The sequence below is a fragment of the Ictalurus furcatus genome, chromosome 17, assembly GCF_023375685.1.
Source record: "Ictalurus furcatus strain D&B chromosome 17, Billie_1.0, whole genome shotgun sequence".
In the NCBI taxonomy this organism is placed as follows: domain Eukaryota; kingdom Metazoa; phylum Chordata; class Actinopteri; order Siluriformes; family Ictaluridae; genus Ictalurus; species Ictalurus furcatus.
This window is the reverse complement of record NC_071271.1, coordinates 11,570,933-11,596,521: the sequence shown is the minus strand read 5'-3', so window position 1 is coordinate 11,596,521 and position 25,589 is coordinate 11,570,933. Positions and strand designations below refer to the sequence as shown.

The 25,589-nt window shown below is 38.0% G+C and overlaps 1 protein-coding gene across 1 annotated transcript in view; it reads right to left on the bottom strand.

The window, feature by feature from the left end:
• sez6b (seizure related 6 homolog b) overlaps positions 1–25,589 on the bottom strand; it is a 178,003-nt gene that overhangs the window by 71,630 nt on the left and 80,784 nt on the right. The window contains exons 2-3 of the mRNA XM_053647675.1: positions 18,599–19,291; positions 17,172–17,302 (exon numbers count right to left, since the gene is read on the bottom strand). Coding sequence (XP_053503650.1) covers positions 17,172–17,302; positions 18,599–19,291 — 824 coding nt within the window. The remainder of the gene's footprint in view (positions 1–17,171; positions 17,303–18,598; positions 19,292–25,589) is intronic.

The following is a 25,589-nucleotide window of genomic DNA, read 5'->3' as shown; positions in this document are numbered from 1 at the left end:
CTCATCTGCTCCCTTGGCTGCACTTCACTCGAGAAATAGAGGGCGAGAGAAGGAGAGGAAGGAAGGAAGGATATCTCCTCTAATTAGTGTGTTTCGTTTCTGGACAGGGGTGGGTGAAGGGGGGAAGGTGGGTAAAAGTGGGCAGAACTGCATTCACACTCGTAATTATAGCCTGTGATTAAGAGACAGAGGAAATGATGCACTGCTAGCACCTGTTCTACAGTGCACATCTGGATCATAGTCAGCGCAGATGGAGATGGATTTACTGTGCGAGTGCACGAGCAGGCGGGAGCGCAACAGAGAGAGAGAAATAGGGGCAGAGAAAACAAACCACCCTAACCAGCATAATGCAGTGTTTCTGAGTCAGTGGGAAAAAAAATTAAATCACAAACATTCAGCATAGGAATTAATGACACAAAGACATATAAAACAAATAAACACATTAAGGACTGAAATATATTCTCAACGGCATTAAGTAATTATCTTTAAATTAATGGACGAAATCCACCAAGACAACAACACATTTACAGTAGAATTAAATAAAAGAAATACAAGTGCTGACTCTCTTTCATTAGTACTTGTTGGAGCTTCCCATGAAGATTTTCAAGAGGTTGAACACATTATTATTATTATTATTATTATTATTAATAATAATAATAATAATAATAATAATAATAATAATAATAATAATAGTAGTAGTAGTAGTAGTAGTAGTAGCACCATGGGAAGAAACCTTCCAGGCCCTTAAGGAAAGCCATCTTCAGCTTAGTCAAAATGTTTTCAGATGGCAAAATGGTAACTTTCCTTTCAATCTGCAATTTCATGAGTTTTAGTTCAGTTATATCAAGATCATAGTTTGGGTGATCATTCCAAGACTGACAAAGTCCCCTGACAGTAATGCAGCCCAGAGCATTAGAAACTACGATTGTATTTATGACTTGTTTTTTGAGGTTTACCTTTTTTCCCCTATCCATTACTAAAGTGTAAAAATTAATAGCACTTTAGGAAAGAGATGGGGTGGCACTTTCCCCCACTGAAATTAGGTTGGAAGTTTGTCATAGACCTGATGCAACATGTTCATTGCATTTTGTCTGTGCCACTGGTGGGTGATTATATGACGTTTAGGGATTTAGGTATAGTGAATTAAGTCTTTCCCATAATGAAAGCATTACCTGACTGGTTAAACCTTGCTGACCTTTTCCAGCTGCAGAGTGATTCAGATTTCTGGAAGAGCGCACCATTGATGAATATGATACAGTGATGAACATGCAAGAGAACACATACAACAAGCCAACATTATAATTAATCATATTTTCCCACCTAAATGTCTGATATTTCTCACATCTGCTTTCATATAAATTCCTCTCAAACTAAGATCGACTTAACTTTGTTGAAACATATCTTATCATTTATGGTCATTGGCAGCAACTTGTTATAACATTTATATATATATATATATATATATATATATATATATATATATATATATATATACACATATATATATATAACTGGACAGCTCATAGAATTCTAAACTGCCAGCAGTAGGTGAAGCCACCGGAAATGCTTTGGCGGCCATTTTATGATTCCCTACCTATCATGTATTTACTACAAAAAAAAAACAAATACAATGACAGATTGTCTTTTCTATTGATGGTTTTTATTTACTGATTGACTAAAAGAACTCTTGTACTAATCAAGATGGAAGAGGCACTCATTCTGCGCGCACACCTAATATTGTACCACCTTTTTATCTCGTGCTCTCACAGCCAATCACAAGCAAGGTCAAAAGTCAACTGCAAAAAATTAACAGTATTCAAATATACAATTTGCTTACAAACAAGCTTACAAATAAATGTTAATACACAACACTACCGACAGAGTTCGCTGACCACCGATAGACGAAAACTGTCAAGATGACCCGATGTGCAGCTTTTCACTGCAAAACAACATTTGCTAAAGGATGCGGCGGAAGTGCCCACAGGCTGTAATTTATACAGACCATGTACCTATTAAGCACAAATGCGTCATTGGAAAATTTATACAAGACCACATTATATTCATCAGTTGTATCACCGGTGTTGATCTGTACCTAGATATCCAACTTGAACAAAAGCTAACTTGGTGCATTATTCTGTTAGTCATTGTGGTTATTTTCCTAAGCTAACATTAGCTACAAAGCTAATATTCATTTAAGAAAATAACACCCAACACCCCCCCCCCCCCAAAAAAAGACACAAAAACAGAAGAAATTAGTGACCAGGCAAATACTTTTTCAAAGCACTGTATTAAATTAGAAGTGAATGCAAAATAGAAGCATTTTCCACTAGTGCTCTGATATTTGGAAACCAGGTCAGCATATTGAAAATCCACTAAACAAAGGCTCTTTGGCAAAGAAGTTAGCTTGAGGAAAAATACTGAAAAAGTAGCACCCTTACAAATTATTATTGAAATGTTGAACACATCCACTGAAACATGACAAACCTTTATTGAGTGCCAAACCTTTACTGAAGAACAGTGTGTCTTGGGGCTACATGACACCTGCATGAGCCTTTCATAGCAAATGTATTTATTTATTTATTTTATTTAACTTATGTAAACATTTATAACAGTTTAATTGTCAGAGACTGCATTTGATCGTTTTTATGTTAAGCTGACAAAAAACCTGAGTCAAGTAACAGATTTTTGTGTTATGACTAATTTCCAGGCTGGCTTAGTTAGAACAGTACTGTATGTCAGACTGACATTATAGTGCATTGCATTTCTAATATGTCTGCTATGTCAGAGTCACAAAATGATGATGATATGACATATGAGCTTGCTAAGTGAGACTTGATTTGAACAAAAAAAATCTAACAGAACTTAGCACTTGTGTATACTGAATTTAGCAGTTGCTGGAAACATCAAAAACCTGCTGAATAACATTGTCACTGTGACAGTACAAATACCTGTTATGTTATACTTAATGTGCTATTTTTATTGCTGTAAAAAAAATGTACTGTGTATGTATGCATTTATTTAGTTTATGTGTTGTTTTGTTGTTTCAGCATTAATTCTGTTATACTGTTTGCTGGTAAAGGCAGTGAAAAACCATTCTCTTTTGGGAAAGGCAAAGGATGCACATGGAGCCTCAGTGTTGGTCTGTCTATACCGTTAATTTGCAGTGCAGGGAATGATGTCTATGGAGAGAAAATATTTTCCATGTAGATGGGTTGCCTAATATGTTTTTGTAAGAAATAACTGCCGATCATTTCCTTGCTCTTGGCGTAATGTGACTGTATGTACATGTATGTTAAGCATGAATTAGAGAAGCCAAAAAGTTATGTTAAACTAAAAAAAATAGCCCCAAAACAAAAAAAAATCCCAGAGGGAGAGTCACTCATAGGAGTAAATATAGGATAAGAGCAAGTGAAAAGATCTGTGCCATCTGGCAAGACAATGACACAGCATAGCTCACTGATATCCCACACGCAAGCTGCAGACAAACTCTAATATCCTTCATCTCCATCACTTCTGTCCCTCACACACGTTACTGCGTGGAAGAAGAAAGAGGAGCTCTGTCCTGAATTCACCAAACCCTTCTGCTATTGTGCTCCAAATTACATGACAAGTTCTGCACTTGTCATTTGCATGGCTTTTCCCACAAAAGAGCTGCATGGCATGGAGCCAGCCATGTGATAAAGAGAAGAGGTGAGATTAACTCTGCTCTCAGGCAGAGAGATTGAACAACATGTCACCTAGTACAAAGCCCCCTTCATTATTCCTTCTCCTATTTCAGCACCTGAATAATCCACAGCGAATAGGTGCGGTGAATACTGATGCTCCCCACAAGGTCATTCCAGCCCTGGGCAGAGACATACAGTGAGAGCTGGAGGACACAAAAGAAATAGTTCTATTGAGTCTTTAAAGAGACTGCAGAAAAACAATCCTTCAGTTACAATACTGAGAAAATGCAAGGAAGACAGAATTCTTGAATGCCTACCAAACACACTTAGTTTGACAATGCAAAAATCTAATAGACCGAACCAGTTTTATAATAGATTGAACACCCAGATATTACAGTTTGTGTCTCCTCGTGCCAATAATTGCAACACACACTTGTACTTGTGCCCCACGCCTTATCAGCATACAAATACTTTATTGTCAACCTCTGCGTGGGGTAGAATAAAGGCCTGGGGTGAGAATGTAACAGCCTCCCCAGGACATTCACACAATCTTCATGGTGACACTTATCTCATTTTAACATTCACCTCACCTCGGTCTCTATTTTCATTACCACCAAAATCCCCTACACACTACTGCAGAAATTGGTTCAAGGCAACATGGCTGAGAAGCGCTCAGAAAATTGAAAACAAGGGCTAGACTATGATAAGAAGAATATAGATTCTCTGTAGTGTGTAAATAATTGGGCCTGTCATGCACTTGGAATAACGATTAAAAAGAGAATAAATCGGGTGTTCAAAGTTCAACAGGAAGCAGACTGAGAATCTGGTTAATTAGAGATGATGACACCTACACAGGCCCATCTAACAAGTGACATAAGCCAATAAAATCACTTATAAAAGTTTATTCCAACAGGCTTCTGCTGTTTGATTTCAAGTTTTGATGTCAAGATGACATGACATCTGAGTCAAGTGATGCAGATTTTTTATTAGCATAAGGTTCTGCTCTATTTCCTTTTGTTCTAGACTGCTGCATATCGGGGCTTTAATAGGTTGTGAAGTCAAGGTCACAATGTGACAACTTTGCTATTAGTATTCAGCAAAGAAACAAGCAAATGGAGAAACTCTACCAGTTCAGAAGGAAACTCATTCAAAGACCAAAGATTATAAATGCAGCCTTCAGTTACACTATATGGCCAAAAGTTTGTAGGTACCTGACCATCACACCCATATGTGGTTCTTCCGAAAACCATTGCCACAAATTTGAAAGCACACAATTGAATAGAATGTCTATGCATGCTGTAGCATTACAATTTCCCTTCACTGGAACTAAGAGGCCCAATCATGTTCCAGCATGACAATGCCCCTGTACACAAAGCGACATCCATGAAGACATGGTTCACCAGGGTTGGAGTGGAAGAACTCAAGTGGCCTGCACAGAGCCCTGACATCAACCCCACTGAACACCTTTGAGATTAACTGGAATGCCGACTGTGCCACAGATCTCCTGGCCCAACATCAGTGCCTAATTTCACTAATGCTCTTGTTGCTTGAATGAACAAATCCCCACAGTAATGCTCCGAAATCTCATGGAAAGCCTTACCAGAAGAGTGGAGGTTATTATAACAGCAAAGGTGGACTAAATCTGGAATGGGATGTTTTAAAAAGCACATGCAGATGTGATGGTAAGGTGTCCACAAACATTTGGCCATAAAATGTATGTCTTTTACTTTTGACTCAGAGAAAATGTACATAATTGTCATTTTGGTATTATGGCATTGTTATAGGTTTAAACCTTTTCTTTTCTTTTTTAAATAGCTTAATAAAGCAAACTCTGTTGGCTGTTGGCAGAGAGTAACATTACTGTTGAATCAGGTTTTTTGACAATGATGTTTACCAAGTGCCATGTTCAAATTTAAGCCTCACTTAACAAGCTATAACACATCATCATCATTAAGTGGCTATGAAATACCAGATGCACATGAACACCATGTTATAACGTGAGCTTTCATGAGGTTCTAATGCAAATCATAAAAAGTGTAAAAGTGCAATAGCAACTTTATGTCAGTAAAATCAGTCACTATGACAGCTGACGCTTACTGGAATAAGCCTATATAAATGTATGTTTGACAGTTGTCATAAAGGGCTTATGTACTGTAGGCATCATGTAGCCCAGTGAATATCACTTTTAAGGAAATTTGCTTAGCAAGAATTTGGTCAAATATAAACAGTCTGATGATACTTTCATGTTTATAGCCATATTTAACATTTCATGAAGTGAAGTTATGTTTTAAGGTAGTTACTATAACTCCAGTCTTTATCAATCTAACAACGCCTTTGCCCAAGAGTCACTTTTTCAGTACATTCAGTATTCATTTTTACAAGCCTGACTTCTATTCTTCTTTCCAAACAAACAGATTTAGGCAAGTATTAAGATAAATGATGTTTCACTGAAACCTAGGTTATCTTTCTGCATTATATTCCAGCGTCTGACATAGAGCCAATAACTAAAAGAGGACTTTCATGCTCTAAATGTAGCCTTCACTGAAAAAGCCTGAGAACTAAGCAAAAAAAAAAAAAAAGCAAAGCTCTATTTAATACATTAAATACAGAAACAAATATGAAGGGGTAGACATGGAAATATAGCTTGTTTATGCAATATGCAGATAAATTAAGCCATTCATTTCTATTGAATTCTATTTAATTGACACGTAAGACAGTCCTTGGAGTATTAATTGATCCTCTCAAAAATTAATTGTAGAAATGTCCCATTGCAGCTCCATATACCTTTTCGCTTTCTTTTATTCTTCCTTTTATTGTCTTTCACTCACCATCCCTCTGTGTTGAAAAGCATAAATTCTATGGCCTAAATTCTCCATTATGTAATTAATCCTATGCTCTTTCTTCTCTTTGTTTCCTTATGAATTCATTAATGCTTTGTGAGCAATACTGCCTGGATATGCATTTTGAAGTGACCAGAGCTGAACTCTTAGGACAGTGGTTTTCAAAGTGGGGGCCGGAGGGGCCTCAGCAATTTGGTATAAAAAATAAATAAATACATGATTTTCTCTTTCTCACTCTCAGACAACCACACAAACACACACAATCAATTCCTAATCTAATGTAATGTAAAGAGGCAAGATGTAATTATTAATAAAAAAAAAGGGGGATATATTCAGAAGTCTGTGTTTTTAATGTGTTTTAAAGACATCTTGCAAAAGGGGGGCCTTTGTCAAATGTTAATGTCATTTGGGGGTCCTTGCCCTGGAAAAGTTTGGGAACCACTGACTTAGCAGATGACCTCTGGAGCAAGCAAAACAAACGAAAACTAGATAGAAATTTAGAGAATAAAACTTTCGTTTTCGTATTTTTCTGACTTAATAACAGAGGTGTGGATCGAAGTCAGAAAGTGGATTCATCAGTGTTGCTGAATCATAAATGGCCAGTAGATGGCCGAGTAACTCCTTGGCACAGCAGCTATTTAGTAGTAGTGGCGCTCAAAGGGGCAGAATTTATTAATTACTTAGTTAATATTATTGGTTCCAAATCGATTGTTAATTTGTAATAATAAATCAGATAAAATACTAAGAGCCCCCCTCCGTTGCACAAGTTGGTAGTACCCAACTATTGCCTCGCAACACAGTGCTTGATTACTGCCGTTTGACTAGCATACGCACACGTAGCTTTGAAGATATTTTGCATTGCTAGTCAGAGAGGGACAGTAAAAAAATTAATCTAGCTAACAACACTCCACATATATTGTAGATAGCTAGCTAATTCATTGCAATTTACCCATAACTATAAATATTACAGATTAGCCTAGTGTTATGTTAGCGAAATTTTATTTTAATAGTTATCAACAACTATTAACTATTTCAATAGTTATGAACAAGGCTGTTCACACTGGATGTTGCGTTCACACTGTGCACTATGTGGTATGTTAAAATCTCACAATAAACCATCCATCCATTCATTTTCTATACCACTTATCCTTCAGGGTCGCAGGGAACCTGGAGCCTATCCCAGGGAGCATGGGGCACAAGGCGGGGTACACAAGGTGCCGAGCCATCACAGGGCACAATCACAAACACATTCACACCCATTCATACACTGCAGACACTTTGGACATGCCAATCAGCCTACCATGCATGTCTTTGGAATGGGGGAGGAAACCGGATTACCCGGAAGAAAGAAACCCCCACAACACGAGGAGAACATGCACACTCTGCACATACCACAGGGAAGCGGCGGGAATTGAACCCCCAACCCTGACAATGTGAACATATTTTAATGAAACAATCATTTGATCATAAATGCTTGTGGATGATAGATAGATTAGACAGACAGATGAATGGATGGATGGGTAGATAGATAGAAAGATAGATAAACAGAGGGAAATTATGTAATGACACTGCAGATATAACAAAGCTGATTTTATTTTTCCATTTATTTGTTTTTTTAATTTAATGAAATAAATTAATATCAGAAAGCATACCCAATCACACTCTTCATACAATTCAACCCACAATGTTCAAACCAAATCCACGCCCAGAGGAGCGCTAATGGCAAAATTATTTGGTAGGAAACAGAGCCCAATTTGGAAAAATCGTAAAAGTACGATTAACAAAATATTACAAAAACTAAAACAATACTAAAACTAAATGCAAACTGAAAATAATGATTTTGAAAAAATAAAAATGAAATCAAAACTATTTACGCACCATTAAAACTAACTGAAACAAAACTGAAATTGAAAACAAAAATGCAAAACAAAATAAAAATAAAAACTAGCAATATATTTTTTAAACTATAATAACCCTGCTCTGGAGTTAGAGGCCAGAATGAGGGCCAGAGGTCACACTGCGGAAACAAATCAAAGGCAGCCAAGAGGGCTGCAGAGAGCTGATAGCTAGCCAATTCACCTCCCTCTCCCAATGGAAAATAAAACACACATAAACACACACACACACACACACACACACACACACACACATACATACATACATACACACACATGTACCCACACCTATAGCTGAAAGCCTTCTAAAGTGCAGCACTGCACTCTCCGAATCTAAAAGCCTTTCGTCAGCCACACTACAAAACTTGAAATCCCTTCACAAAAAAGGTACAACAAAAAGGGCCAGGGAGAGGAACTTGAGAAGGAGTAATGGACTCCTCTTCCTCCGCTTCCTCTGGTGAGACGTGACCCAGTCTGAGGGAAGCTCTACCCACTTGTACAGAAAGCTTTGCCAGGGCACTGGGGTACAAGAGGAGGTGGCATGGAGCAAAGCCAGGGCTCCCAGATGCATTCTGGGTTGCAGAGATTAGAGCCATTCAATAAAACCAATCCAGACTAGATGCTGATCTGATAAGACACATACTTTCTGCCCTTTGCCAAATAAATCTACTATCAAAGAGCAGGCAAGGGTCATTATTACCAGTTAGTACTTTACTCAATGATGAAAGAATAATTATACCATAATTTCACAAAATACCCTGTGCACAAAACTTGCAAATTATTAAATTCTTTTATTTTACGTTAATAAAAATCTATGTATTGTTTAACATTACACAAGAAACTAAACGAATCAGCTTTAACAGCTTTTAATAGTAATTTGTTTTAAAATATATCCCATAGTGGCCATAATGGGTCCTTTCATAGTATTTACTAAACAGACTAAATATGGTGAGATTTCTAAGCAAATGAAGACTGCGGCTTCCGCAGCTCATAGCCTGCACATGCTGTGATTCATTAAATGATAAAATGAATCTCAAATGAGTAATTTCACTTTGCTGCCCTATATAGAGAGAGTAAGCAATTTTCAAAATGTCTATTAAACGTACCGCTTTTATTTTTAAAGAACCTCTCATGAGCATCCTCCTGAAAACTCACCCATATGTGTGGCAGCTTGAGAAAAACCTTCACGGTCTACTATATATAATACTGAAAACTACAGGGTTTCCTGAACTGACATGTTCTTAACCACAAGTAAAGGTAAGCATTTTAAAGTATGTTTACCCTTGTGGGATCCTGGAACGTATCAGGGACTCAGGGTACAAGGCAGAGGACACCCTGGACGTCACACTCACACACCACTGACAATTTAGAGATGCCAATCAGCCTACAACGCATGTCTTGGACTGGGGGAGGAAACTGGAGTACCTGGAGGTTACTCAATCACCGCGCACACAGGGCAGAGGCAGAATTTGAACCCCCAACCCTGCAGGTGTGAGGCAAACATGCTAACCATGAAGGCACCGTGCCCCTTGAGGTATTACATTTAGGTATAACAAGGTCTAATATTTTAGTTGGTCAAAAAATTCCATATTGCATGTTACAAAACACCCTGTGGAAATAATGTGGATTTAATGGTGTTAGGTTCAGAGTGCCAGGGCAAAGAGTAGCTGACAAAATGCAGTAACTAGGTTTACAGACATTAAATGCTATAACAGGGTGAAATGATCAGGAGCCATCCAAACCATTTCATGATTTGAAAAAAAAAAACAAACAAACATGTTTACGAAATGAAACCTAAAAATATACACACAAGCAAGTAGACAGTTAAGCCAGGATGGGAACAAGTAAATAAAAATTATACAGATGTGAAAATATGGATGTCAAATCTCACTCAATTCAAAATGGAAGTAGCTTCTCAAAATTATACCTGACTGAAATATAAAAAATGAACATATGTAAATGTACTTAATTGTATGTAAAGTATTTAAAAGTAAACAGTAAATCAAATCTGTGGCTCAGGTGGTAGAGCAGGTTGTCCACTAATCGTAGGGTTGGCGATTCGATTCCCAGTCCACGTGACTCCACATGTCGAAGTGTCCTTGGGCAAGACACTGAACCCCAAGTTGCTCCCGATGGCAAGTTAGCGCCTTGCATGGCAGCTCTGCTACCATTGGTGTATGAGTGTGTGTGAATGGGTGAATGAGACACAGTGTAAAGCGCTTTGGATAAAAGCGCTATATAAGTGCAGACCATTTACCATTTGAACTGATATTAGAAGTCTGGGCATGTTTTTTCCACAACACTGTCTTTCGAATTGAAAGCTAGGGTTGTATCAGGGTTTGCATTCATACAGTACCATGCTATACATTCATGAGTTCATTGGGAGTTTTTTTTTCCTTAATTACAATAACTTTAGTGTAGGAAGACCCATTGCAATTTGTAGGCAAACTGCCCTTGGGCACAGATGACTGGCACTGGTATCTAAACAAATTGGTGTGGATTTGATTTTAAATACAATCAATAAAGAAAATGCATATAAGTGCAAGTGAAGGAATTGATAGCTGGGGAAAAGAAAGAAGAATATTCATGACCTTTTTTAACAAGAACTTGGAAATTCTGAAGGAAACTATACAAAGGAAAAGTGTTTTTAATAGAAACTGAATAAGAGTACAAGAATTCATTTTCAGTAATACTCAGGCAAAGTATAAATCTCTTAAAATATCAGTTAGGTAGAGTAGAGGAATAAAATTACTAGTACTTGCCACCTAATATCAAAGGACTTTGAAGCACTAGCAGTAATGTCAGCAAACTTGAGCAGCACCAGCTCATGAACATCACTAGATAAAAACAGAAACTGAGAATACACAGAGGGATAGCCTGCTTTTATGAAGTAGGCTAAGTAAAAAAGCTCTGGCAATTACACTTCTGTAAAGCAGTGACATTAAGTAAAGCAACGCTGGCAATTTAACCTCTATTCTAATTATCTGTCATGCCAGAGTCCGAGTCAGATAGGGAGGTGTGAAACATTATCAATTAAGCTTCAAAAAGAAGAAGATGGTACTTCTGACTGACAGTACTTACTACCAATTCATGGGCAAACATCTCCACATTAACCTGCTTGTTAAAGGTTTGCCTTTGAGCTTTAAAAAGGTTCCTGAAGGGACCTGGCCACTAACATAACCTCAATTCATTACTCTGCTGCTATGCTCATATTCAAATGAGTTTAGCCTAAATCCTTCCCAGCCTGTTATAGTTCATACTGCTCTGGGTCTTGAAATCTCTGAAAGATTAAGGTCCTTTCCTAAGCTCCCACTAAATGTACCAGTCTGGAAGTTATGACATGAATTAGAAGTGCTATGCATTTACTCATTAGAGCTCTTGTATAAAAAAAAACCTGTGGTTCCTGCACAGTCTCCATTCAAGTTCTAGAAACTGTGTCAGAACAGAGGGCAGAAGTAACGGAAAAGCAGTGACAGACAATTAATAAAGCCTTGTTGTCCCTTGCTTTATCTCTGTGATTATGCGTGAGTTCTGAGTAAAGATGAAATTACAGCAACTGTGACTATCAATCTGTAGTTCTGAACAATATGGTCCTATGGAAACTGCATGTTGGGCTAAACAGATCAACATAGCACTAAAGTCCAGACAGTGTTTGCAGGAATGCATCAAATGATGTAAAATGACTAACGACATAACCCTGATTGTGTAAATGGAATCCATTAAAACTAGTATTACTTTCCACTGAAAGGAAAATTCTGGGCCGAAACCGAAAATTCAGGATGCACTTGGCCAAAAACCGTTAATGTTAATGTTAGACTTTTTCATTCATTTCATGAATTTTATCAATCTAAATTGAAAAACTACAAACCAATAAAATGATCACACTTTTATTGAAATGAACACACCAAAACAAAAACAATATTACATATATTATTCTTCATTCAGTTTTGGAACAATCAAATTTAACAGAATTGTTTATCCAATTATCCAAATAATGTAACATTAACTGTTATGATATGATACGCAAAACAGCAGTCAAGTAATGAACTTAGCAGCTCTAGGCTAGCATCCTGCAAATACAAAAAGTTTAAATATGCTACACAATCATTTTAATGAAAACAACAGGCAAACACAGAATGGCAGAGGGCATCTTTTCTGTTGTTGTTACTGTTTTGCTGTACATTGCATATAGAATGGGATGTCGTGTTTTCAGGTGGTGTATCCAACCTGTTGTGGAAAGTGTTTTGGCACCGTACCCCCTCTTGAAATTTCTGCTGAACAGAAATGATCAGAATTTCCTTATCAGAAACTTTGAAGTATTTCCAAACTGCTGTAGCGCCATGATAACCGTCGGCTAGATCGAAAGTGAAATCTGAGTGCTGAGTACTGAGGGGTGGGGCGGGCATGCGGCATATATTTTCGGCTCATATTTTCGTGCTTTTGTCTCTTTCGGCCAAAATACGAAAGTGTTTTTGGCCGAAGATTTTCGGTGGCATCGCTAAAACAATGGCACTAAAGTTTTAGCTGAAGCTGTGTCACAGAATTTAATGTTATCCTCTGCAAATATAAGATTGTCTGTGAATGCTATACTTAGAGAACGAATATCTGTATCTTCAAACAAGCCATTATTCATAAATACAAGATTGTAACTCTCAGGCAAAACAGCAGACTACAAGCCTGGGGCATCAACTTGCTACCCGCACCTCATAAGTACTTTATTGCAAACGTCAGCAGGAGCCTGCTCCAAATGATGTTATCCAAGGCAGCTACTCTGCCAAAGCTTTTCAAGAACCTTGCTCCCCCTGGACTGTGAGAGCCCTGCTTCTCCAACAGTCTCTGAGAACCCTATACCACCAACAGCTTCTGAGAACTCTGCTTTGCTGCTGATAAAGATCTCGAAGAGCTACAGATCCCACCATCCTAGCAAGTGAACTTATTCTGGTCAAGGAAGGTACCCAGGAGCTCTTAAACTGCATCTTCATCCGTAATATTTAGTTACTGTCTGCTCACGTGCCTTGACAGTAGGCATAGCAATAGGCATAGCATCGCCGTGCTCTTTGGATGGAGAGCATGAGGATTAACCAGCTTGGGCTATAAGGGAGATGCTGCTGAAAGGTCCATGGGTCCTGATGAAAATGTTGCAGGAGTACAAATTTAAGTTCTGCCGATAGCCCCCAAACTTTTTGAACACTGTTGTCCCACTGAGGCACAGAAGATTTGTGGACAGTTTGCGTGAGAATAAAAAGCATCAACTATCTGGAACCGATGATGGCCCATCAGGCCCTCAAATTCTTATTGATTCTAAGACCCTACCACCTGCTGGTCCATTCAACCAATGTTGCAGAAAAATGCATCAATCATCAGGGCAGCATGAGGTCTAATGGTGCTCTCCAACATCATCACTGGGTGATAGACAACATCACCATGACCCATAGGCATGCTGTCCCCTACTGTGAATTGCCACTTTATGTGGAGGTGGCAGTTAGGAGATGTAAAATAGAATGCTATATGCATATGTAACTGTGATTGCTTTTCATGTGGAAACTGCACAAATCCGGTGGGAAAACAAAGAAGGTTCCAGGGAAATTATGGCTGTATGCCAACAGTCTCTATATCAAATACTATGCCATATGGTCATTTCTGACTTGAAGGTTGAAGGACTCAGCATGTGTGCACAAGAAGGCATCCAAGTGATATTCACTACCCCAGGTAGTTGTCTGGCATTCACAGACCTGCAGATACATACGTAAATAGCATTTCCACTGTCAAATTCTACTCATTTGTATTTTCCTAGTGTCTATATTCTATATTTCAATATATGTCCTTCATATGAAGAGTTAGTGTTAATATTTGGGGCAGATTTAGCAGTTGTAGCTTTCATTATCATTAATTTGTATGAAATCCAGAAAATCAGTATGCAATCAGTGTCACTCTTTATAATTCCCACAAATGTTTACAGAATCAGGTGAGAAAGATTTTCTATCCTTTAACTTAGTAAGTACAGTTTTCATATCAAACCCAAAAATATTTGTGCAAAGCAGAATCTTAGCTAAAACCCCAGCAGCTGACAGGTGACTGCCAAAAGTTATAAGCCACCTGTTCACCTCTGTGTTATAAACTTTCCAGTTTGACCAATGCATCACAATCACGCTGTGATTGAGGCTGGAGATATACATGTAACTATATTTAATTGAACTGTATTTTAGATCAATCCAGTGCAGTTGAGAATATTGACCCTCAATCAATACTTATGTGCCACTCACAGCTTCAGAAGACAACATATAGATCGTTTTTCACTCTAGCAGAGTTCTTTTTATGTACTTGTGGTTTGCAGTAGACTACTGCTTAATTCTTCTTTTAAATTTATTTTTATTTTTCTCATAGTTTAGATATAATCACAAGAAACTGAAACGTATCAAATTTACTGAGTAAGGTGAGATTTAAAAGCATCCAAAATGAATAATAAGGCAAGGGCGTATACAAGTTTTGACATTGCTTACCAGCATTGCAACATTGGTGTTATCATTTTAGCATTAGAAACATTCACAACGTTAATTGGCTGTGCTCACTTAAAATTAATGGGAAAACTGATCAGCCAGGGGAAGCATTATTTGATAAATCCTGATGAAATGTTATTACTTTCTACTAAAGAGGTGAGTTGGCTGAAAAATATTTGACCTTCACCTTGAGTACGGTCACTCATGAAAAGGAACATCCATTCAGACTGAGAGTCACTGGTGGTGAAAAATGTGTGGGAGGAAAAAAAAAAGCCTTCAATATTGGATTATTAAGAAGAACAAATCACCTTCTATCTTCTGAGGCCTGAATGACTGATATAGTTTAAATCCACTTAAACTTTCTTCCCAGTCCACAGCAGATCACCAGCTCTTTCAGACGCCTCAGAACGGCGCTTACGCAGCCTTCAGAAAGGTTTCCAGATCAGAGGAATGCTTAACTGGGTCTTTAAGACACAGACGTGACCAAACAGATGAATGAGGTACTGAGCAGCAACGAGAATGCAAAGCGCTCTCACAGATTGTTGAACGAAATATCATTTTGGTCTATCAGCAAGAGAAAGTGGCTGCTTTAATTTAGTTAAGAGTCACTTGAGAGACAGTTTAACAGGATGGCATTAAAAATGCCATAAACAAACAAAAGGCAAGGACAGATAATCCATAAGCAATTAATTAAGGGGGAACTCTGTAGCTTCCTTACATATCAGTCACTCAGAATAACTGCTGGAAAGGAGAGGGGTTTTTATATAATGTCCCAGGTTACCAGGTCTGCACAATGGGAAATGGGAGAGCGAGACAGAGAGAGAGAGAGAGAGAGAGAGACAGACAGACGTAGAAGGACATAGAAGCTGTGTTGTGTCAGTGACAGTGATTCAGTATTCAGCAATTCTGTATATACCTATAAGGAGTGTCAGTAGGGTAATGACTGTTGTATGTTTTATGAAGCTAGCAAGAAAGAAATTAGACTCAATTATGAGGACAAAGGAGATTCCAGTGAGAGGAATCTCACATCTTTAGTCATATCTATGAAATCTAGCAATCATAACCAGCAAATACAGACAAGTGATTTTGCTTTTTGTGTAGGCGATTGTAAAAATGGTGCTGTAACCAGGAAACAGTATTGTCTTGCAAGCCAGGCTTCTGAAATGTCTAAGGGTGTTTTGACATATGCGTTGTTTAGTCTAGTGAGTGAATCCTAGTGAGTTTACTTCTGTGAGAACATAGCATTCGCACTCGGGTGCAGACTAGACCAACCACTTCAAGAGTGCTGAACTACTGTGTCTCAATTGCACCGAGAAAGCAATTCAATCCTAAATCAACCAAACTGCAGGAAGTGGACCAAATAAGCTGTGCATTTTGGGCTGCAGGCTTAGAAAGCACAAACTGATCCGAAGGAAGCTATCTACATATCTGGACTGAAGAACAACAACAAAAATATCTAATAAATACTGGCTATGGTACACAAAATGCTTTAAACTAGATATTTATAATATCATTTAATAATTTACAATGCTTTACAAGCTTTCTATACACATTTGTCAAAGATTTGTTTACCTTTAACCAATTTTTTTTAGTTGATTTTCAGCTACAGGCTCTTCTACACGCCCATAAGCCCATTTTGGTTTTGGATTGTTAAATTTCCCAAACCAAATAGCAAAGGAATCAATTTCGCACAGATTTGAAGTCTGCAAGTGGACTAATAGCTGTGAAAATGCCCAAAAGCTGAGAGTATAATTCTGTGATTCTTATAAGGTTATTCTTAATCTAATAACTATTTGTTGTTCCAAAAAGATTATTAGTGAGACTGTGTTTAAAGGTTTGTACACCGATTGGACAACAAACTGATACGAAGTGCACATTAACACATACACTCGGAGGTAATGAGATTTTAACTGGCAAGATTCTGATAGGTGTGGCCATATAAGTGTACAATTTGCCCCTGATTACGTACAGGTACATGGGTGCATGAGCCTAATATTTTATGCATAACCATGCCACGCCAATCCTTTAAAAAAAATCGGTTTAAAAAAAATTCATTTGAAGTGGGGGAGTATGGGCTATGTGTACTTCTTCAGGAATCTGCTGTTTTGCAAGGAAAAAGAATACAGACTAAATAATAAAATAATAATAAAATAAAGAATACTGTGTCTGAGAGGCCAATCCTAATCTAGAAGTGATCTGCAAATTGTGCGTTGTGTATTACATCACTCAAAGATCCAGAATTAGAATAGCAAAGAGATTATCAAGAGCTCAAACCTGAATCTCCACCCCGTAGCCCATGTAGACAGTCACGGTGTACGTGCAGTCAAAGCTGGAGTAGTCACAGCTGCCTTGTGGTGGTGTCTCTATGTAGCCCCTTGGCGCTGTGAAATTGATGCTGCATGGAGCTATTGAAAGCAAGACAAAAAAATAGATCACATCACAAACTGACATTCTTCCACCTCACTACAGTCCCACTATCTTCCTATCTTGATTATATTTTCTGGGCTTCTCATTTCCTGCAGCTCCAACAAAGGCTGTTTTTCTCTTCTGCTGTGTGTGTGTGTGTGTGTCTGTGTGTGTGTGTCTGGGTAGAGCATTTTTCCAGTCACCTTTAGGTCTTTCCACTTCACTTCACTGCACCTTTTATCTCCTTTTGAGTCAAGACCTGGTACATGTAAGAGAGATTCCTTGTGGAGCAACGGGTGTATGACAGAGGCTCATGGTGCCCTGACACCATCTGACTCAATACACCTGTGCATGCTACAGAAGTGTGTGCATTACCTGGCTTCACATTAAGATGCACACAGCCCAATGTTTCTATAGTCAAATCACATGTTTAGCTTCCATGAAATGGAGAAATTTCATTTTTAGACATAGGGGAGAGCCAGTACAATTTGTGGTAACATGACATGTTTGTTTTCTCTAACTTTGTGCAGTTACTACTTCTACACAAACAAAACAGAGTTAGCACATTGTCCATCTATTTGCAACATTATTTAAAAAAAAAAATCATGGGTGTGGGCTGCAGAATAATTCTTACACTTATTATAGTATACCTATTATCTTCAGAGTTGTCTCAGACTGTTAAGAGTCACGAAAGTTGGCAGCTCTGAGACAAGAATGATGCACACACTCATTTTTAAACTTATGCAAAACATATAGTACCCATATACCAAGCATACATGATATAGCAATAAAAATGAAATGGGGAAATAAAGGGATTTATGAGTAGTGCATCATCAAAATCTTTAAATGGATGATTTTTCTGCTTGCACTTCTCTGCATGTGCATAATGAACATCCAATGATCTATTCTAATTACTTAATATTCTCCAAGCAACAGTCAAAGGTTTATCATACAGAGTAATAATTGCATGATTACAATAGACCCACACAATTTTACAATTGTGCTGCTTTGCTGGTAAATTTGTAACACAGGACTCCATTTGGTTTTGATGAAAATGTACAGTAATCTCTGGCTAAACTTGCACTTGATAAAAGGACTAAACATGTGCATGATATTATGTGGGATGTACAGTACGATGTCTGTAATTCAAATTATCATTGCATAATTTAACTCAAACCAAAAATGTAATTGTATCTTTCTATCTTTATAGCTTGTATAAGCTCTGGTGTATATTGCATAATATTCTGAGGTGTATATAACATTTTGCTGTGACATCGTTGTGCAGGTGGTGTTACCTGGAGTCTGTATTGTGGTAATAATAGTAGTGGTGAAAATAGTGGTTGTGGTAGTCTCATCATCCTGATCCCCAGACACAGACAATGTCACTGCACTTGCGTCAGTGGCAGAACCCTTGTGTCTTTCTCTAGTCTTTGATGTTTCCACTTCTTCTGTCATCACCAGTGTCGTTACAGCCTCAGACTCTTGTTTGGTTGCTGCATGGGGACGTCCTAACTGTTCTTCAGGAACTGTGTGGCAGGGAGGTGGAGCAGAAGTTGGCATGATAATGGTGGTCAGTGATTCTGTAGACAGTTCCTCGGAGCTCTGCCTCTGGGTTTCTCCAGCAGCTCCATTCTGCTCCAGGCTCCCCGCAGTGAGCTTAGCAACATGCACAGAGAAAGCTCCTGTAGCCACATTGGAGAATGGCACTGCATTCTCATGAGGGGCCACTTGAGCCAACAGAGCCTTGAAGAGATGATGGTCTACATCTCCGCTCTCTTTGAACTGTTTCTGGCCCTGATAGCGTGTATCAGGTTGAGAAATAGTTTTGAACTGAAAGTGGTGGTTAAGGTCGGTGAAAGGCGGGGCTGTAGTGACCAGGGGAAGTTCTCTGCCTGTGTCTGGTGTTCTGTGGAAAACACCCTGTTTGTCATCTGAGTCTAGAGAGTCCCCTCTCTGAGTGACTGCCATTTTCCCATCCATGAAGGAACCTGACAAAAAAAAAATCATATTAAAAATAGTTAATGAATTTGGTAGAAGTTACTTTAGATTTGTTTTTCATTTAACTCACAAACCATACCCCCTAAACCAGGGGTTCTCAAATTTTTGTAGTCAAACACTCCTTTATATTCAAATAAATTCCATGGACACCATCAATATGGATTTTTTTATGATTATAATAATTTTATGAACATTATTATGAACATTTCAGATATTAGACTCATTATTTAAATGTGTACAATTTTGGCTATTTACTGGCACCATGGAGCTTTTTATTCCTGAATTTGCCAGTGACAGAACACATTAGGTCCAAATTGCCATTATTTATAGGTATTATTTATACATTTTTGATTTATTAAGGGTTGGATTAAACCCATTCAGTCAAACAGGCTAATAATTCTACAATCTATCCTACTATATGTACATAATAAAGTTAATAGTTTTGATAATGGCAGGTTGCAATTTCCTGCACTGTAATTTTTTTTTCTTCTTTAAATTCAAAGACCCACTGGCTATGCGTCACAGACCCCACAATGTGAATCACTGCCCTAAACATGCCTAGGTTGGAACATCTGAATGCTAGATTTTTAAACTGAGAGGCCGTTAGAGGTGCCTGCTGATTGTGATTGGTTGGAATTTATTGGTCCACATCATTTGTTTTCGGAGCACCACAGAGACCATATTTTATTGACAGCCACAGGAATATGAAGAGAACCTCAAAAAACACTGCAAAACGTGTTCTGACTTTAAAATTACAAGTAATTTTTAAGTCACAGTTATGTCTTTTTATGACACATTGTTCAAATAACTGTCTTCCTGTGGGGATACTGTAAGCTTCTCACTTTCTCTCATTGGCAAAGTCACAAAGTGAAAAGGAACTCATAGCGCCCTTGACATACTTTTATGTAAAGAAGTATAAAAATGCAAATAAAAAGAAAGCTCATTTCTTTGTAATTTCTCATTTGCACATTCTCTCTTCTCCCATAGTCAGTTGATAAAAGTCAATATTCATCACATGGCATGTTTTAGTGAGTTGATCTGAAAGTGTGGTTGGGAAATTGATTCACCCCCACTGTCACCTGGTGAGATGTAATCATGCACCCTTCAGGAGGCTGCTTTGTGCAAAGTGCTGATTCCTCACCATGAGTCATTTCCACCCTAATAGCTCATTCTCTCTCATCATCATACGAAAACCGGTCTGTTTAAAGCAAGAGTTCACTGTATCAGCAACAAGTTCGCCGCTACTCAGCAAGCATTGCAAATTGCCAAGTCTTGTGTGGGGAATCTGAGACATATGGCCAGAAAAAGATAATCTCTCAAAGCAAACAGAACTGACAGACTACATTTCCTCTGTTCATGCTATAAAGAGTTGAGAAGAGTATCATTTCCACAAGAAGTAATGTGTGTTTTATGAGAGACTGACTCCAGTGCATGGATAAAATCAAATCAGCATCCAGCGTGTCAGTCGTATCCAAGCAAAATGACACATGAAGGCTGCCACAAACAGGAAGAGGCTCTTAATCCTTACCATCTATTTTTGAGTATGTGGATGCGAAATCTAAAATTTATTCTAAAAGATCTAAAAACAAAACAAAACAAAACAAAAAAAACAACACACACGCAGAAGGAAGAAGAACAGTATAGTATCTATATTATCATTAATACAGCTGTATGTATTTTTCAACAGTTGCAGCAACATTGTCTTGGATTTGTTTGGTGAGAAAAATCCATCCATCCATTTTCTGTACCGCTTATCCTACACAGAGTTGCAGGGTAGCCTGAAGCCTATCTCAGGGAACTCGGGGCACAAGGCAGGCTACACCCTGGACAGGATGCCAACCCATCGCAGGATACAATCGCACACATATTCACACACTACAGACGATTTGGAGATGCCAATCAGCCTACAACCCATGGCTTTGGACTGGGGGAAGAAACCAGCAGACAAGTAGGAAACCCTGAAGCACAGAGATAACATGCAAGCTCCGTGCACACAGGGCAGAGGCGGGATTCAAACCCACAACCCTGGAGGTGGGACATGTCTAACCATTAAGCCACCGTGGCCGCCCAGTGAGAAACATCTGCTCCCCAATTTCCATTTGTTAAAGCATACAGACTGAGTAAGCTGATACCAAATTGTTTTAAGGTCTTAGTAATTTACTGTAGGGGTAGAAAAATCTTGAGTAATTTTATTATATATTAAAAGTATTATTTTGTAATATTATTATTTTACTGAGTATTATTAAAATTGAATACATGTACTCGTGTATAATTACATTTCCAAAAAAAATATTCATTAGATTTTTTATTAAGAACTCCTGTTCCACTCTTGATCAGTGTTCTTCTGCTCACAGGAAGTCCTAGGAATTAAGGCCATTTGATAACAATAAACTTGTTTTCTCATGTCAAGTTGGCTTTCACATGTAGGCCACAATCCAGAGTCGCTTCTCAAGTTATATTAAGACCAACATCCATCCATCCATTTTCGGTACCGCTTATCCTACACAGGTCATGGGGAGCCTGGAGCCTATTCAGGGGACTCAGGCAGGGGACACCCTGCCAATCAGCCTACAATGCATGTCTTTGGACTGACCTCCAGAGAAAACCGGAGTACCCGGAGGAAACCCCCGAAGCACATGGAGAACATCCAAACTCCACGCACACAGGGCAGAAGCAGGAATCAAACCCCCCAATCCCAGAGGTGCGTGGCAAATGTGCATATGGATTATATGCAGTGTAATATAGGTCATATGAATTTACAAAATGCATTTTCTGATTATTTTCCACACAAAATACTCAATACAAATCACAAAGGTTCTCTCATTTGGTCAATGATGATATATATCAATTGAATTGGCTGCCATGCAGTATTTACAATTCAGTTTAGGAGCCAGTCATTCAATAACGTAGAAAATATCTGTCAAGAATCATGCCAATTGGTCCTTTGCTATGAACTTCTCATGCTACACACTATACATTAGTTAGTGCTATACCTATGTAAATGTGTGTATTTGAAGATGGATAAGCCATTGACGTTGAGTGCCTCTGGCCCTAACTCAATAAAACGTTTCAATATATTATCTTATATAAAATTATGTGTCTCCTTTTGCTACCCTAGAAAGCATGGACTCCATCTAATTTGCACAAGCATGTTGAGGTAAGTTAGCCTTGTTTGCTAATGCTAGGTTCGACTAGCATTGATGCCAGTACTTAATGTAATTTGCTGGGCAGCAAGTGAAATTCTAGCTAATAGATTTTGGTTATTTACATGATATTTTACTTCAGATTAATTCATTAGTAAACTATAGTATGTAGCCTTAGTAATGCAAATGACAGGGAAATTTACAGAGATTGAATCATGTTTTCAGGATTTATACATCTTCTAACAGTTTCAGATAAGAAATAAAAGTTACTTTTCATTTGAAAAACATTTAGTTTTTACATTTACTTTTTAATACCTGAGTACATTTAAAAGCAACATTTTTCATCACTTTCACAAGAGTCCATTCCAAGCTGGATACTTCCACTTTTTTAAGTCAGATTTAGACAGATTATTTATACTTTCACTAAAATATAAGTTCTCAGTACTTTTTCTATCCCTGGTAATTTAGCTCTGGTTGTATTCAAACAGAAATTAAACCATTTCAGTAGTCACTCTTCTCCCTATGGTGCTAAACACTCAATCAACATTTATGTGCTTATCTGGAGATCCCATTGCTTAATTGCTCTGTTAATGACCAGGAATACTTGCTTTCTGACACAGTAAGAGAATTAACACATGCAAAGAATTAGTTCCTTAGACTAAGAGGATAATTAGCTAATTATAGAGACCAAAATAATTAATATACAGTAGACAGAAGTGTGTGGCACTGCAAATGAAATGAGAATGTTATTATCGTCTATTATTCCACAGTGCTATAGAAAAATAGTGTGGATATTTTTTCCATTACAGATCCCTCATTCAGAGGGATTTATATGGTGGACACTCCACATAATCTAAGCCTTATAAAGGAGATGTTAATAAAATGTGTTGTTATTTAACAAAGAAATCTTTAAGGATAGAGATGCCATTGTCGAAGCTTTGTAAAGGTCAGGAGGACCTTTAAGAGTGTGCTCCTAATCTCAGCTCGTTACCTGTATAAAAGACACCTGGGAGCCAGAAATCTTTCTGATTGATAGGGGGTCAAATACTTATTTCCCTCATTAAAATGCAAATCAAGTTATAACATTTTTGACATGCGTTTTTCTGGATTTTTTTTGTTGTTATTCTGTCTCTCACTGTTCAAATAAATCTACCATTAAAATTATAGAATGATCATTTCTTTGTCAGTGGGCAAACGTACAAAATCAGCAGGGGATCAAATACTTTTCTCCCTCACTGTATACCAATCCTAAAAAGCCATATGAGCCATACATGACTCCTGGCTTCAGGCATACAGAGTTCAAAAGCCCCAAAAGCTGCAGGCAAAATAAACTATCAGCTCCAGCATGCAAATGTGAGGGACAGATCTAGACACTAGAGGTTTGATTTGCACCATTAGAACAGCTTCAGTATAAACAGATTGGCTCCACTGTGCGTTCAAAGATCTCTTAGTTGTCTACTCTCCAGTGACCGCATTTGACTTTTAAATGGCTGTGAAATACATTTGAATCTTTTTCCATGGACCAAGGAACAGACTTTTTTTGTTTTGTTTTTCTCTCTACTGCATATTCTAATGTATTCTTCAGTTCACTTTTAAGTGATGCTCTTCATAAACATGTTTTGAATGGCTGCTAAACTATAGCTAAAGAACTAAACAATTGTCACAACACTAACCGTGCTTTGTAACAGAGTTTTGTGACCAGTAAGGTAAAGCTGTTCCCTTTTCTTCCTTTTTTTTCAGGACAGAGGACTTTGTGTTTTGTCTTCTTAACTTATAAGAAGAGACATTTTAAAAAAAAAAAATGCTGTTAAGGGAACTTTCATGTCTGCTTGCGTCTCACCATCACCATCATTCATTATTTTCTTATAACAGAACACCCTGTCGTGTTTTAATCCTCACATGGCATACATTTTTATCCAAAGCAACTTTCAAGTGAGTTAGAATACAACTCAAGTGTATGGATTAAAGGAGCTAACAGAGACATCAAGTGCTTCAAGACTTCCGTTTTCTGGGCAGAAAAAAAAAAATTAAGTAGAAGTAGGAAGAATAGAGAAAGAGAATAAGTGCTAGAGTGTACAGTGGTAAATACCAGTCACACAGCAAACAAAAAATATTACAATCCAGCAATGAGTGATGTAATCTATAGCATCACAAATTCTAAAAGGAGAAAAATGGTGAGGTGGAATTACTTCACTGCACTACGGCAAAGAGTGCACATTAGCATCAGCATGTAAAATGAAATAAATGTATATAAAATGAGATAAATGCATGTAACTCTATAATCGGTTTGAATTTTCAAGTCAATACAGATGCTGCCTGTGCCTCGACAGCAGATATGCAAATTATAGTGTGAAATTCAGTTGAAACCAAAGCCTGCCTTTGACATGTAGGTCTGAGCTACACATCAGGGATGTCTCTGCACTCGGCTTTTCCTAAAGCTTTTGACTCATATTGCCTTACGCACTGCTTGCATTGATTAGCGTATTTCTGTAATGACAGCTAGCTGCTTTTTTCTACTTCAGAATGAATCTTGATCGCTCCTGTGTGGGGAAGAAGGGGGGAGAGTGAGAGCAATAATGAGAGAGAGAGAGCTTTTAGCCACAACACACACCCACACCCACACCCACACCCACACACACACACAGGCACGCACACATGCATGCACAGTGGATTATAAGAAGTGAATGACTGGAGGCAAAGAGCAGCTCTTCTCATTCTGTACAGCATAAATAATGCATCAGGGAGACTAACATGTCGAATTTTTCAAAGGTGCTCAGTGACCTCTTCTTCCCAACCAGGTCCAGAAACACACCTCCAGAAAAGAACACACTGTTGACTCATTCTAATCAAAAAACAATGATGAGAGAGTGCGAGAGAGAGAAAAAAACAATTCAAAGCTCCAGCTACAAGCTAAAGGTGTTAAGAGCTTGTTTTCACACTGTATTAAAAAGTAAGGCTGAAATCTTATTTCTAGCAATGTATTTTTTTTTTTAATTAGCCTAACCATCTTTTGAGCTCATCTGAGGTATTTAAACGGATGGATGACACAGCGAGTAAATGGTAATCTAAAGAATGTCTGATATCGACCCCACTCTCTGCATTTGTCTGATTATAGGACTTCCGTGCCCTTAATTCTCAGCCAGAT